The sequence below is a fragment of the Erythranthe guttata genome, chromosome 11 (assembly GCF_056151865.1).
Source record: "Erythranthe guttata isolate IM_541 chromosome 11, IM_541, whole genome shotgun sequence".
NCBI classification, from domain to species: Eukaryota; Viridiplantae; Streptophyta; class Magnoliopsida; order Lamiales; family Phrymaceae; genus Erythranthe; species Erythranthe guttata.
The window spans coordinates 17,784,274-17,801,178 of NC_142543.1; the positions used below are offsets into that span (position 1 = coordinate 17,784,274).

The 16,905-nt window shown below is 39.0% G+C and overlaps 3 protein-coding genes across 3 annotated transcripts; all 3 read left to right on the forward strand.

The window, feature by feature from the left end:
• The first annotated feature begins 2,401 nt into the window (after positions 1-2,401).
• LOC148767130 (uncharacterized) lies at positions 2,402-3,860 on the forward strand. The gene is made up of 2 exons (XM_088825967.1): positions 2,402-3,724; positions 3,849-3,860. Exons 1-2 carry the CDS (start codon positions 2,402-2,404, stop codon positions 3,858-3,860), a joined length of 1,335 nt encoding a protein of 444 aa, XP_088682093.1.
• A 6,169-nt stretch (positions 3,861-10,029) lies between these two features.
• On the forward strand, positions 10,030-12,141 carry LOC105955775 (uncharacterized). The gene has a single exon (XM_012979569.2). The coding sequence runs from the start codon at positions 10,030-10,032 to the stop codon at positions 12,139-12,141; it is 2,112 nt and encodes a 703-aa protein (XP_012835023.2).
• A 2,900-nt stretch (positions 12,142-15,041) lies between these two features.
• On the forward strand, positions 15,042-16,685 carry LOC105955791 (uncharacterized). Its single transcript, XM_012979587.2, has 2 exons — positions 15,042-15,809; positions 16,270-16,685. Exons 1-2 carry the CDS (start codon positions 15,310-15,312, stop codon positions 16,553-16,555), a joined length of 786 nt encoding a protein of 261 aa, XP_012835041.1. The 5' UTR covers positions 15,042-15,309; the 3' UTR covers positions 16,556-16,685.
• Positions 16,686-16,905: the final 220 nt, after the last annotated feature.

Below are 16,905 nucleotides of genomic sequence, written 5' to 3' on the forward strand. Positions count from 1 at the left end.
ATTTAGGGCTTTTTGAAGAAAAATGGAAAATGAGTGTTTCTTGTTAAATTCTTGTTCTTGCATCATCTATGTTGATAGGGTTAGATACAACTTTTATTGGCCAAAAGCCTTAAAAATTTCAGATTTCAAAAAGGGGTTTTCAAGGAAAATGAAATTTTAACTTTTTGTGGTTGCATGTGTAGACCTTCGAAAGTTTGGGCCGAATCTGTAATTTTTGTAAAGTCTGGCCGAAAAATGTTTTCAAAACTGTTTTCCAGCATTTATTGAACAAAAATTTCGGATTTAAAGAATTTTTGTAAGAAAAAGTTGATTTGGAAATTCTAGTAGGCTTGCTTGTGTAGATCTAGAAATTTTGGGGCAAATTATGTAATTTCCGAAATTTCTGCATAAAGTAACTTTTCAAATTCATTTTCTGCATCTAGTAAAGTGGAATTTCAGATTTGTTAGGGGTTTTCATGAAAAAGGTGATTTTGAACTTCTAGTGTGGTTGCATGTGTAAATTTCGAAACTTTTGGGTCAAAACTGCAATTTCCGAAAAAATCTCTCATTTTTAAAGTTTGGATCTGTTTTTCAGTAAGTATTAGATAGGAAAAAGTTTTATTTAACAAGTTTTTAAATTTATTAGAGTTATGTTAGAGTTTTGGATTTTTAATTGAAAAAGGGATTTTCCTAGTTTTTAATTTCAAGAAAATTCGAAACTTTGTGAAAATTCAAATTTATTTCAGAATCTGGAAATTTAGTCATTTAGGAGTCCTGGGATTTAATTTGAGAATTTTTGGAATTAGTTTGCTATTATTTCGAAATTAGGATAACTTGCATGTCATTTATTATGTTTTGTGCTTTTATTTTCATGTCTTTGATTTAATGACTTTGAGTGATGAGATTTGGATTGTGTACCTTAAATGGCTGCATGGATGTGTTTATTATTGCTGTGAGAATTTATTGGAATGGATTATTACCTAGATGTGGTGATAAGTTCATTTAATGAAAGGTAAAAAGGGGTGCTTACTTTACAAGCATGGTTTCATATTAAATGGTGATGTTTAGTGTGTTGGCTGTATGTGTGTGTGCTGAATGTGTGTGTGTGTGTGTGCTGAATGTGCATGTGGTGTGTGCCGTGTGTGGTTGTGTGTTTATATGTGTGAATTTGGGGATTCTTGCCCAAATTATAATTGTGTGGTAAATTGTGATATTTGTGTGACTTTGTGGCACTTGATTGATGTTTGTGATGTTATGTGTGGGTCATAAGCATGATTTCGAAAAGTTGCATTAAAAGGTTTTTAAATTGAAAGATTAATGGAATATCGGGTAATAAACAACTCGGATATAGTGGGCCGGTATCCAACTAGGATGATGTGTGTAGTGGTTTGATCCCCACTTAGTGAAAACGGGCTCGTAACAGGTTTATTATCCAGGTACAGAAATTAATCTTTCACGGATCCGATAAAACGAAAAATGTGTTTTTCATGATTTTTACAAAAAGGGCATTTTAGTCATTTTGCATAAGTAAGTGATTTTGTGTGAGTGTTGTGTTTTCGTGAGTTATGTGATTTTATTGTCTTGTGTTGTGGTACGGAACGTGGGTAAGAATGGGTATATAATATTATATATTATATATAACGTATTTTCAAAGTTCGATATTTACTCGGATTCCTTACTGAGCTTTATAGCTCATATAGATGTCTTTTGATTGCAGGTAGTAGTAATCCTCAACCAGGATGGATCGAGTAGTGAATCGAGGTCTTGCCCGGGATTTTGGAAGACGTACGAGGACCTATGAACGATGCTAGACTTTTGGTTATTTTCTTTTGGTGGTGTAACCCTAAACCGTAACATTTCTCTTTTCGTACTTAATTCCTACTTTAATATCATAAGTTTCGTAATGTGCTATTCTTCATGCCTTCATTAGAAAACTTCGAATCAATCGCCAAAATAACCTTTTTGAACTCTGATTTATTCTCGAACCGAAAAGAATGTTTAGTGAGAATGTAGCACTCGAATAAGAAACCTCCTTTCGAAACTTATTTCCAAACCAAGCTTTGTATTCGGCTATATCAATCCAACAAAGTTTTCGAAAATGCAAAGCCTTCAACACCCAAAAGAACATATTTTTATTAATTGCATTTTCACCCCATTCCAATGTCTCAAAAAATTACAAAGAGATCCTTTGCTTCCGCTAGTTTAATAAATATTCCGATAAACCGGTTCGATTTATCGCCCATCTAGAAGGGGGGTGCTACAGAGAGTGGTATCAGAGCATGGTTCATAGATACTCGTACGAACTTCACGGGCTTAGAGACTACTCGAGACGCAAGGCTCGAACCATCCGGTATAGTATGTGTATTATTTTCTTTATGTGTTTTATTTGCTTTACTTATTAATGATAATTAATATAGAGATAATGGCGAGACGTATAACCCGAGGAAACTCGAGCACTCCCACCAATGAACCACAAGACCCCAATCAAACCATTAACGATCTTTCCAACTTAATCCGTGAACAAGCCCAAAACCACCAACGCCAAATCGAACAACTCCTCCAGCGTAACCAAACCCCGCCTCAAAATAATGCGCCTCAAGCCATATACGAACGATTCCTCCGAATGAACCCATCCGAATTCCACGGTGGAACCGACCCCACCATAGCCGAAGAGTGGATCAAATCTCTCGAAGTCATATACGATTACATGCAAATGACCGACCGCGACCGCGTGCACTGTGCCATATTCCTACTCCGAAACGAAGCTCGTCACTGGTGGGAAGGAATCAAGGAAGGAACGAATCTCGAAACTCTGCCATGGACCGATTTCAAAGTCCAATTCTTCGAAAAATATTTCTCGAAAGACGTACGAGCCCACAAACTCAAAGAATTTCTCGAACTCCGACAAGGCGACTTACCAATGATCGAGTACATCCGCCGCTTCGAACGTGGCTGCCTCTACGCTCCGTTCATCGCTCGAGACGCCGAGGAAAAGAAGAACCATTTCATTCGTGGCCTCCAACCCGAAATCCGTAGGGACATCCGTATGTCCGACGCTTCAACTTTCCGCCAACTCGTAGACAAAGCACTCATGGCTGCCCAAGACGAGGGAGAAATTCAAAACAAACGTCGAGCGACACCAAACTTCCAACGCCCGTGGAAAAAGAACAACTTTGGCAACCGTCCATTCCGAGGAAAAGGAACGCAGCCCATTCGCCAATCAACTGGACCACCGCCACCGCCGCCACGGCCAACCTGCCCAAGATGTGGAAAGAGTCACCTCGGAGAATGCATCCAAGGAACGAGGAATTGCTTCCGATGCCATCAGCCCGGACACATGGTAAAAGATTGCCCGAAACCTCCACCGAACGTCCCCGGTCGAGTGTTCGCCATGACTCAAGAACAGATCGAGCAAGACCCGTCTATGATAGCAGGTACCATATTTATCCTCGAAGAACCCATTTACGCTCTTATCGATTCCGGCTCTACTCATTCCTTTATATCGAAAGACATAATTGCGCATTTAAATCTCCAAACGAATCAACTAAACTACGAATACCGAATCCTCATTCCCTCTGGCGAAGAGATGTGCTCTAACCTAGTCATACTAAATTGCCCAATCCGAGTTCATACTCAAACCATGAATTTCGATCTAATCCTCCTACCGATCCAAAAATTCAAAGTTATACTAGGCATGGATTGGTTAACCAAATTCAAAGCCCAAATCGACTGTGCCTCAAAAACGGTCATTTTTCCCCTTCCGAACGGCGAAACCCTAAAATTCCAAAGTCAACCCAAAACCTCGATTCCAATTATATCCGCGATCAAGGCAGTTAAACTTATTCACAAGGGTCATTCCGGCTATTTAGTGGATATTCTAAAATCCGAGTCCGATCCCGAAACCCAAATATCCGATATTCGAGCCGTGCAAGAATTCCCCGACGTATTTCCCGATGATATTCCCGGACTTCCACCCAATCGAGAAATCGAGTTCGAAATCAATCTAATTCCCGGAGCTACGCCAATTTCCAAAGCCCCGTACCGTATGGCCCCGATGGAGTTGAAGGAGCTAAAAGACCAAGTGCAAGAATTTCTCGACAAAGGCTATGTTCGACCCAGCCATTCCCCGTGGGGCGCACCGGTTCTCTTTGTCAAAAAGAAAGACGGATCCCTTCGCCTTTGCATCGATTACCGTGAGCTCAACAAAGTCACAATCAAGAATAAATATCCTCTCCCTCGAATTGATGATCTCTTCGACCAACTTCAAGGTTCCTCAGTCTTCTCGAAAATAGATCTCCGATCCGGCTATCACCAACTCAAAATCAAAGAATCCGATATCCCCAAAACCGCTTTCAGAACCCGATACGGCCATTATGAATTCGTTGTCATGCCCTTCGGTCTAACCAACGCCCCCGCAGCTTTCATGGACCTTATGAACCGAGTCTTTCATCAATACTTGGACCAGTTCGTGATTGTCTTTATCGACGACATTCTCATCTACTCCAAAACCCAAGAAGATCATATGTCTCACCTTCGCACCGTACTCCAAACCCTCCGATCGCATCAATTATACGCCAAGTTCAGCAAATGCGAGTTCTGGCTTTCGAGTGTGGCTTTCCTTGGTCACATTGTTTCAGAACAAGGAATCTCCGTCGATCCCAGCAAAATAGAAGCCGTGTCAAATTGGTCAATTCCAAAGAACGCAAAGGAAATCCGAAGTTTCCTTGGACTAGCCGGCTACTACCGCAAATTCGTCAAGGATTTCTCGAAGCTTGCCTCTCCACTCACCCGATTGACTCGAAAAGACGTCAAGTATCAGTGGACTCCCGAATGCGACGCCAGTTTCACCGAATTAAAGGCTCGACTCACATCGGCACCAATTCTCGCACTACCAGAGAAAGTCGGAGAATTCATAGTCTACAGCGATGCTTCGAAATTAGGTCTAGGCGCCGTACTTATGCAAAATTGAAAGGTCATTGCCTACGCCTCACGTCAACTCAAAGAGTACGAACGCAATTATCCAACGCACGATCTCGAATTAGCCGCCGTCGTTTTCGCACTCAAGATTTGGCGACACTACCTCTATGGTGAAAAGTGTACCATCTACACCGATCACAAGAGTTTGAAGTATTTCTTCACTCAAAAAGATTTGAACATGAGGCAACGAAGATGGCTCGAACTAGTCAAAGATTACGACTGTGAAATACTCTACCACCCCGGCAAAGCAAATGTGGTCGCCGACGCACTTAGCCGCAAATCGATCAACGCCCTCATAGTCCAACCTAACTTGGGAGAATCGATCAAATCAGCCCAACAAAACGACCCTCAAATTCTCAAAATCCGCAATAACCTCGAATCCAATCCCAATTTTCAAATCTCCAAAGATGGTCTCGTCCGATTCCAAAATCGCATTTACGTCCCCGACGACTCAAGCGTTCGCCGACTAATCTTAACCGAAGCTCACCAAACCACGTACACTTGCCATCCCGGAGAAACCAAAATGTACCAAGACCTCAAAAAGCTCTACTGGTGGCCTGGAATGAAGAGAGACGTGGCCCGATTCGTAGCAGAATGCCTAGTGTGCCAGCAAGTCAAAGCGGAACATCAAAGACCCGGAGGTTTACTTCAATCGAATCTAATTCCGGAATGGAAATGGGAAGCTATCACAATGGACTTTGTGCAAGGATTTCCGAAGACCCAAAAAGGATTCGACGCCATTTGGGTGATCGTTGACCGACTGACCAAAACAGCTCACTTTCTTCCGATCCGAATGACGTTCAGTTTAGAAAAGCTGACCGAACTATACGTCCGCGAGATAGTCCGACTCCACGGTGTTCCCGTCTCAATTATTTCCGACCGAGACCCTCGTTTCACGTCCAAATTTTGGAAAAGCTTACACGAAACCCTCGGAACGCGATTAAACTTTAGCACCGCCTATCACCCCCAAACCGACGGCCAATCCGAGCGCACTATCAAAACCCTAGAAGATCTTCTCCGCGCTTGTATTCTCGACTTTGGAGGAAATTGGGAATCCCGCCTTCCACTAATCGAATTCGCGTACAACAATAGCTTTCACTCGTCGATTGGAATGGCACCTTACGAAGCTCTTTACGGCCGCAAGTGTAGGTCCCCGCTCCATTGGGACGAAATCGGCGAAAGAAAATTCCTTGGTCCCGACCTAGTCCAACAAACCGTCGATATCATCAAAAGCATCCGAGAGAAAATGCGAATAGCCCAAGATCGACAACAAAGCTATGCCAACACTCGAAGGAGAGATCTCGAATTCGAAGTCGGAGACTCCGTATTCTTAAAAGTGGCGCCTTTCAAAGGAGTTATGCGATTTGGGAAAAAGGAAAAATTAGCACCGCGATTTATTGGCCCATTCGAAATTCTCGACAAAGTTGGTACTCGCGCATACCGACTCGCCTTACCACCCAACTTATCCAACTTTCACAATGTCTTCCACGTTTCAATGCTTCGGAAATACATTCGCAGCCCCGACCACATATTGAAAACCGAACCGGTCGAACTAAACCCTAACCTATCCTACGAAGAGAAACCTTCTCAAATACTTGATTTCAAAACCAAAACCCTTCGAAACCGAGACCTTAAATTCGTTAAGATCCTTTGGCAAAACCATACACCCGAAGAAGCCACGTGGGAACGAGAAGAAGAAATGCGCGAGCGATACCCCGAGTTGTTCAGGTAACAATTTTGGGGACAAAATTTCTTTAAGGGGGGGAGATTGTAACACCCCACCTTTCCAACACCCGAAAACCCTAAAACCCGAGACTAATATTTCTAACTCGATGACCCTTAGGAAATATTATTACGTGATTAAATGCATTACGTGAATTTAATTATGTTACTTACGTGAATAATTACGTGCGCTATCATATATGTGATTTATATGATTTAAATTCCCGTAAATTGAAATTCTAGGAATTTCGTGAATTACGTGACTTATGTGAATTATATTTTATAAAGTGTGATTACATATATATACATATAGGTATGAATTTTCATGCATCTATATACATATATATATTTATATATATACTAATAATACTTGATGCATATATATATGTGTGTGGCCGTGTAAATGTGTGTGTAGTTAATGCAAGTTGTGTTTATTTCTAAATAAAATAATTAGTGATAAGCATGCATGCCTTTACACTTGGCACCCCCTAATAATTTCTCTAAACCCACACTCAAAGTAACCCAAAAGACACCCTTCATCTTTCTTCTTCCAACACCTCAACCCCTTACTTGTCTTCTCCATTTTTCTCCACCGTAGCAACATCACCACCTCCATTCTTCTCCTTCTTCCACCTCATCTCTTGTTTTTCAAAGAAAATGAAAAATCCCTTGAAAATTTCCCTATTTAACCATGGTTATGGAGCAGCCTAGATCACCATATTCATCAAAGAAATACACATCTCCCTTAAAAATCCATTCCATCTCCTTCACCATCAAAATAGTTTGGCAAGAGCTTGGCATCAACCTTTGAAGCATTTCCTTCGATTTTCCTCCATCTTTTCTTTCGGCTTCTTAAGGTAAGAAATTCGATTTCTTGCTGCAATTAAGGGACATCAATAGTATTGAAAAGATTTTCATGAAATTTTAAAAGATTGGGGAAGATTTCGAAAATTTAGGGCTTTTTGAAGAAAAATGGAAAATGAGTGTTTCTTGTTAAATTCTTGTTCTTGCATCATCTATGTTGATAGGGTTAGATACAACTTTTATTGGCCAAAAGCCTTAAAAATTTCAGATTTCAAAAAGGGGTTTTCAAGGAAAATGAAATTTTAACTTTTTGTGGTTGCATGTGTAGACCTTCGAAAGTTTGGGCCGAATCTGTAATTTTTGTAAAGTCTGGCCGAAAAATGTTTTCAAAACTGTTTTCCAGCATTTATTGAACAAAAATTTCGGATTTAAAGAATTTTTGTAAGAAAAAGTTGATTTGGAAATTCTAGTAGGCTTGCTTGTGTAGATCTAGAAATTTTGGGGCAAATTATGTAATTTCCGAAATTTCTGCATAAAGTAACTTTTCAAATTCATTTTCTGCATCTAGTAAAGTGGAATTTCAGATTTGTTAGGGGTTTTCATGAAAAAGGTGATTTTGAACTTCTAGTGTGGTTGCATGTGTAAATTTCGAAACTTTTGGGTCAAAACTGCAATTTCCGAAAAAATCTCTCATTTTTAAAGTTTGGATCTGTTTTTCAGTAAGTATTAGATAGGAAAAAGTTTTATTTAACAAGTTTTTAAATTTATTAGAGTTATGTTAGAGTTTTGGATTTTTAATTGAAAAAGGGATTTTCCTAGTTTTTAATTTCAAGAAAATTCGAAACTTTGTGAAAATTCAAATTTATTTCAGAATCTGGAAATTTAGTCATTTAGGAGTCCTGGGATTTAATTTGAGAATTTTTGGAATTAGTTTGCTATTATTTCGAAATTAGGATAACTTGCATGTCATTTATTATGTTTTGTGCTTTTATTTTCATGTCTTTGATTTAATGACTTTGAGTGATGAGATTTGGATTGTGTACCTTAAATGGCTGCATGGATGTGTTTATTATTGCTGTGAGAATTTATTGGAATGGATTATTACCTAGATGTGGTGATAAGTTCATTTAATGAAAGGTAAAAAGGGGTGCTTACTTTACAAGCATGGTTTCATATTAAATGGTGATGTTTAGTGTGTTGGCTGTATGTGTGTGTGCTGAATGTGTGTGTGTGTGTGTGCTGAATGTGCATGTGGTGTGTGCCGTGTGTGGTTGTGTGTTTATATGTGTGAATTTGGGGATTCTTGCCCAAATTATAATTGTGTGGTAAATTGTGATATTTGTGTGACTTTGTGGCACTTGATTGATGTTTGTGATGTTATGTGTGGGTCATAAGCATGATTTCGAAAAGTTGCATTAAAAGGTTTTTAAATTGAAAGATTAATGGAATATCGGGTAATAAACAACTCGGATATAGTGGGCCGGTATCCAACTAGGATGATGTGTGTAGTGGTTTGATCCCCACTTAGTGAAAACGGGCTCGTAACAGGTTTATTATCCAGGTACAGAAATTAATCTTTCACGGATCCGATAAAACGAAAAATGTGTTTTTCATGATTTTTACAAAAAGGGCATTTTAGTCATTTTGCATAAGTAAGTGATTTTGTGTGAGTGTTGTGTTTTCGTGAGTTATGTGATTTTATTGTCTTGTGTTGTGGTACGGAACGTGGGTAAGAATGGGTATATAATATTATATATTATATATAACGTATTTTCAAAGTTCGATATTTACTCGGATTCCTTACTGAGCTTTATAGCTCATATAGATGTCTTTTGATTGCAGGTAGTAGTAATCCTCAACCAGGATGGATCGAGTAGTGAATCGAGGTCTTGCCCGGGATTTTGGAAGACGTACGAGGACCTATGAACGATGCTAGACTTTTGGTTATTTTCTTTTGGTGGTGTAACCCTAAACCGTAACATTTCTCTTTTCGTACTTAATTCCTACTTTAATATCATAAGTTTCGTAATGTGCTATTCTTCATGCCTTCATTAGAAAACTTCGAATCAATCGCCAAAATAACCTTTTTGAACTCTGATTTATTCTCGAACCGAAAAGAATGTTTAGTGAGAATGTAGCACTCGAATAAGAAACCTCCTTTCGAAACTTATTTCCAAACCAAGCTTTGTATTCGGCTATATCAATCCAACAAAGTTTTCGAAAATGCAAAGCCTTCAACACTCAAAAGAACATATTTTTATTAATTGCATTTTCACCCCATTCCAATGTCTCAAAAAATTACAAAGAGATCCTTTGCTTCCGCTAGTTTAATAAATATTCCGATAAACCGGTTCGATTTATCGCCCATCTAGAAGGGGGGTGCTACAGAGAGTGGTATCAGAGCATGGTTCATAGATACTCGTACGAACTTCACGGGCTTAGAGACTACTCGAGACGCAAGGCTCGAACCATCCGGTATAGTATGTGTATTATTTTCTTTATGTGTTTTATTTGCTTTACTTATTAATGATAATTAATATAGAGATAATGGCGAGACGTATAACCCGAGGAAACTCGAGCACTCCCACCAATGAACCACAAGACCCCAATCAAACCATTAACGATCTTTCCAACTTAATCCGTGAACAAGCCCAAAACCACCAACGCCAAATCGAACAACTCCTCCAGCGTAACCAAACCCCGCCTCAAAATAATGCGCCTCAAGCCATATACGAACGATTCCTCCGAATGAACCCATCCGAATTCCACGGTGGAACCGACCCCACCATAGCCGAAGAGTGGATCAAATCTCTCGAAGTCATATACGATTACATGCAAATGACCGACCGCGACCGCGTGCACTGTGCCATATTCCTACTCCGAAACGAAGCTCGTCACTGGTGGGAAGGAATCAAGGAAGGAACGAATCTCGAAACTCTGCCATGGACCGATTTCAAAGTCCAATTCTTCGAAAAATATTTCTCGAAAGACGTACGAGCCCACAAACTCAAAGAATTTCTCGAACTCCGACAAGGCGACTTACCAATGATCGAGTACATCCGCCGCTTCGAACGTGGCTGCCTCTACGCTCCGTTCATCGCTCGAGACGCCGAGGAAAAGAAGAACCATTTCATTCGTGGCCTCCAACCCGAAATCCGTAGGGACATCCGTATGTCCGACGCTTCAACTTTCCGCCAACTCGTAGACAAAGCACTCATGGCTGCCCAAGACGAGGGAGAAATTCAAAACAAACGTCGAGCGACACCAAACTTCCAACGCCCGTGGAAAAAGAACAACTTTGGCAACCGTCCATTCCGAGGAAAAGGAACGCAGCCCATTCGCCAATCAACTGGACCACCGCCACCGCCGCCACGGCCAACCTGCCCAAGATGTGGAAAGAGTCACCTCGGAGAATGCATCCAAGGAACGAGGAATTGCTTCCGATGCCATCAGCCCGGACACATGGTAAAAGATTGCCCGAAACCTCCACCGAACGTCCCCGGTCGAGTGTTCGCCATGACTCAAGAACAGATCGAGCAAGACCCGTCTATGATAGCAGGTACCATATTTATCCTCGAAGAACCCATTTACGCTCTTATCGATTCCGGCTCTACTCATTCCTTTATATCGAAAGACATAATTGCGCATTTAAATCTCCAAACGAATCAACTAAACTACGAATACCGAATCCTCATTCCCTCTGGCGAAGAGATGTGCTCTAACCTAGTCATACTAAATTGCCCAATCCGAGTTCATACTCAAACCATGAATTTCGATCTAATCCTCCTACCGATCCAAAAATTCAAAGTTATACTAGGCATGGATTGGTTAACCAAATTCAAAGCCCAAATCGACTGTGCCTCAAAAACGGTCATTTTTCCCCTTCCGAACGGCGAAACCCTAAAATTCCAAAGTCAACCCAAAACCTCGATTCCAATTATATCCGCGATCAAGGCAGTTAAACTTATTCACAAGGGTCATTCCGGCTATTTAGTGGATATTCTAAAATCCGAGTCCGATCCCGAAACCCAAATATCCGATATTCGAGCCGTGCAAGAATTCCCCGACGTATTTCCCGATGATATTCCCGGACTTCCACCCAATCGAGAAATCGAGTTCGAAATCAATCTAATTCCCGGAGCTACGCCAATTTCCAAAGCCCCGTACCGTATGGCCCCGATGGAGTTGAAGGAGCTAAAAGACCAAGTGCAAGAATTTCTCGACAAAGGCTATGTTCGACCCAGCCATTCCCCGTGGGGCGCACCGGTTCTCTTTGTCAAAAAGAAAGACGGATCCCTTCGCCTTTGCATCGATTACCGTGAGCTCAACAAAGTCACAATCAAGAATAAATATCCTCTCCCTCGAATTGATGATCTCTTCGACCAACTTCAAGGTTCCTCAGTCTTCTCGAAAATAGATCTCCGATCCGGCTATCACCAACTCAAAATCAAAGAATCCGATATCCCCAAAACCGCTTTCAGAACCCGATACGGCCATTATGAATTCGTTGTCATGCCCTTCGGTCTAACCAACGCCCCCGCAGCTTTCATGGACCTTATGAACCGAGTCTTTCATCAATACTTGGACCAGTTCGTGATTGTCTTTATCGACGACATTCTCATCTACTCCAAAACCCCCCTCATTTCGAATTTATTTTGACATACCTCCCTGGGCTACCCTGAAGTTCCTATAATACCCTTCTAAAATCAGTTTTAAACCCTAGCCACTCACGGTCTCTCTCTTCTTCTCTCCCAAATTCAAAATTCCGCCTCCACAAACCTCCCACCGGCGAAATTGCTTCCCGGAGCCATAACTGTATCTCCGGTGGTCAGAATTCGATGGTTTAACTACCATTGGATTCCTCTCGTCGAGCTCTTTCTTTTGTTGGTGATTTCATTCAGTTTTGAACGCTGATCTGTTTCTGAATTTTTTTTTTCATTCGAGGACGGTGGTCTTGCCGGAGCTTTATTTTGTGTTCCACCCGTCGAAATTTGACGGGTCACCCACCGTTGGATTCCTCTCGTCGGGATCTAATTTTGATGGTAATTTCGTTTATTTTTATGTTTTCAGATTTATTTCTATATTTGTTGCATTTGTGGGCGCGCGGAACCGTTGGTGTTTATTAGCGGCGTCTAGGATTTTGGTAGGAGGCGAGGCGGTGAGGAGTCACTGTCTGTTTGATTTAAAATCTGTAGCATTTCCCAGCAATAACCTCTCTCTCTATCTCTCGATCTGTTAATGTTTGGTGATTTTTGAGTGTTTTGATATGTTTTTCTTCAAATTTGTTGATTTGCACTAAAGTAATTTCTTTTTGTTTTGTTTTTGCAATTGCAGCTTAATGAAGGTCATTGATCCTTTCCTTGAAGGTGTCAATTTTTTTTTTTGAAGTTACATCAGATTTGTTCAACATACTGTATATATTACTATACATTACTATAGTAACATGTAGTTACATATGCGTATATTTGTATATTTTTGATTTGTATTTTATTGGTTCTGATGTGATTTAGAATAAAAATATTTAAATTTGTAAATTTTTGTTGGGGTTTTATGAATTTATTTTGTATAAGTCAGCATTCGTGTGTATACAATTGATCGACTAAAAATACGGGGAAAAAAACGAACATAACTATGAATTAGGGGTGAGCAAGTCGGACCCATCAACCATACACCCGTCAAACCCGTGAAAAACCGCCCCGTTGGGACCGGACGGATAGATCCATCTATAGGATTGGGTCCTAAAATGGTGAAGAACCGTGGGTTTGGGTCTTAGACGGGTTCAATTTTTTTTAATACCCGTGAAACCCGTCCCGGCCCGCCATACAAAACGACGTCGTTTTGTTTACATTATATAGTATAATAAATTAATAATATTAATGAATAAATAAAGTATCTCTAGTGTATCAAATACATAAATCAACTACTCTATAATTGTGGAAATAATAGCTATAAAGATTATGAAAATCTCTAAGAAAATGTAGCAAAAAAAACATATATATATATATACAACGGTCAACACAGAGCAGAAAAAAAAAGAAAATGGTGCTGAATAGCGTTGGTTATGCTTGAAAAAACTATATTTATTTTATTTAAATTTTGTCTTTTGAGTTATGAATTAGTTATTTTTAGTTTTATATTAATTTTTATTTACTCTTGACATTTACATTATTTATGTTTGGTTTGAATTTAAAATTTTAGCTTATTCATTTTAGTTTCTAATTATTCTCCCGTAAAACTTATAAATTATATATAAAAAAAATAGTTTAGATGATAACGGGTTTCGACCCGTAAAGGTTGGGTTCTACTACAAACCCGCCATGGACCCGCCTATTGTAAACCCGTTGAAAACCCACAAGTTTGGTTCTTCAAAATCAAGAACCGTTGTTTGACGGGACGAGGGCGGGTTTTGATAGAACCCGCGGGTTTATGGCCCGCGCACACCCCTACTATGAATTACTATAGGTACTATAGTTACATGTGCTTATTTTCAGTACTGTAAACATATTGTTTTGAAAATTAAAAAAAAAAATTAAAAAAATAAAATAAAAAAGAAAATAATTTTTTTTAATTTAAAAATAATTTAAAAATTAAAAAATTAAAAAATTAAATATATATATATATATATATATATATATATATATATATATATATATATATATATATATATATATATATATATATATATATATATATATATATATATATATATATATATATATATATATTAAAAAAACAGATTTATAAAAAAAAAAAAAGGAAAATAATAATAAATAAATCAGCGAAAATGATAAATGCAGGACCATAAATGCTAAATGCAATTTGGCCGAAAATTGCACATAAGGGTAGTATAGTACTTTCGCTTCCCCAGGGGTATACCAAAGGATAATTTGAGCTTGAGTTTATCCCTAGTTTATTTGGTGGCTAGGGGTATATAAAATAACCCATATTTAATAATATGGTAAGAAAGACTTAATATTATAATTGAATTAATAAGATTAAAATATGAAAAAAATGCATTTAATGCAGATAAAGATATTAAATTAATATTGTTCCTAATATCTAATCAATGTCAATACATAACAACTACTTAACCTTTCCTCTTCTCCAATAAAAATAAATATTTAATCTTTTTTCCTCTCATAAAAAAAGTAGTTAATAATTTCCTTCTCAATCTTTTTGTTTAGTTATAGTTTTAGAGAGTGTTTGGGTAAACTTATTTTTAAAAACTGATAAACTCTAATGTCTAATAAGATGTTTTAAGAGCTGATAAGTTGTTACATCTTATTTTTAAGATTAATTTTTAGAGTGTTTGGATAATGGGCTTATTTTCTATTTTTTTACTCATTAAAAGATCTTAAAAAAAAAAGTGAGGTAGAGGTACTTATTTAAAAAGATCTTATTTGCTCTCCAACAGCTTATTTTAAACAAAATTAAGATCTTTATCTAAAAATTTACCAAACACTTTAGAAGAGCTTATAAGCTCTTAAACATCTTATAAGCTCCTTTTAACATCTTATAAGCTTAGCCAAACACCCTCTTAGTAAATAATATCACATAAGGGGGATTCCATAAATGTTCAAAGATGGGGGTTCCATTTGTAGTTAGAATTAATCTCAGGGATGTAGATGCTAAAAGGGACACCGAGTAACCGACTCGGATCACGCTTATATTCTCTCTCCTCAATTCAATTATTTCGCAATCCTTCCCTCACTCGTCTCTCTCTCTAGAATTCCGTTTTCTTGTCGCGTATAATTCAAAAACTGCTGAAAACTTCAATATTAGAATTAGGGTTTGCGTTTCTTCTCGAGTATAATCCAAACAAAAAATATGTCGCCGGATCAACGGAGCCCGGAAATTGAGTACGCGTTGAGCTACACCACCGTAGCCTTAATGGACCACAGGCCGCCGCTTCCGCCGCCGGGACAGGCGTGGTTCGAACTCCGGCGAGGGATCCTAGATTCCCAAATGAAGAGCGGCGCCGCCGCGGCTCCGATTCCATCCCTCTTGTTTAACCGCAGCTGCTCGATTCTCAAATACGGCAACGACAACGCATTTGTGGGCGAATTCATCAGGGCGCACCGATGCCCGGAGAATGTTTACCCCATGGAATTGATGCAGAGGGCGGAGCAAGTCAAAGCCAGAGTAGGTCAAGCGATGGCTAAACGCGAGTACGATTGCGCGATGTTCGAAGGGGATTGGGTTAGCCAAAGCGATTGGGCGAAGATTGAGGAAATGTGGGTTACGGTAGAAAGAACTTGCGCTGCCACTGAAGAATTTTGGGGTTTTGTACGCCGATTTAGGGCTAATCCCGACGAGGGCAAATCATGGTTTGTGAATTTCTTTCCTTTTAATTCCTAATTGCCACCTTTTTTTTCTTCTGGAGTTGAATATTGGGTAGTTTTTCTTGGGTAGAATTTCGGTAAACAGAATCAAACCGTGCACAATGCCGAATCGAAATTACAGTTTCGATAATCTTGGTAATTCGTTAATTACCGAATCAAACCGTAGTTTTCGGGGGTGTTGGTGTATCATATTTTGTGTTTTTATTTCAATTTTCGTTTTCAATTTGGATTTTGCTTGTTTCTACGATCGAATTTGGTGCCCTTTAAATACAGAAGAGGAAACACATAAAGTTTTCATCATTGTTATTTTTTCATATCGTAAATTCCACCGGTACGAACGAACGAATCTGAGCTCTCTTTACGGAATTATTTGTTTTGATTAATCTTATCGAAACTGTAATTTCGATTTGTTTTGATTAATCTTATGTTTAATCGTAATATGCAGGGATACGAAAAGGTTTCTGGACGAGTGCCGCCATCAACAAGAGAAGGCTAGGGCCATAAAAGAGTGGGCCAGGGAAAGAGGTTGGACTATTGCCGAAGAAACGATGGCTAAGACCGAACAAACTTGGGTTAGTTCCGAAGAAACTATCATTCAGATCGAACAAAATTTCATTCAGATTGAACAAAATTTGGTCAAGATCGAACAATACCGAAAACAGAGACGTATGTACTATTCGTTGGGGCTTGGTTTCATCGTTGGTGGGGTTTTGAATTTATATTTATCTTGACACGAATTATCGAGATAACATAGGAAAGCAACGAGATGCTTATGTTTGGAGTAAATGCTTAGAAATTATATTGTAAATTTAAGGCATTCTCTGTTTTGCTTTGCTCAGAATTTTAGTTCAGTCTAAGAAACTCTCTCTCTCTCTCTCATATTTGATACTTCATAATAAATTGGGCTGGGCTGAATATAATTGGGTTGGGCCGAATAGAATTGGGCAAAAGGTCGAACGAAACCGACAAGGGAGCATGTATTTCATGTAATCGTTCGTGTTTGGTTTCGTCTTGCATAGGATTGTGAAGTTTCTATCTTGAGGAGAATGAGTAATGATCGAAATATATTCGAGCTAGTATT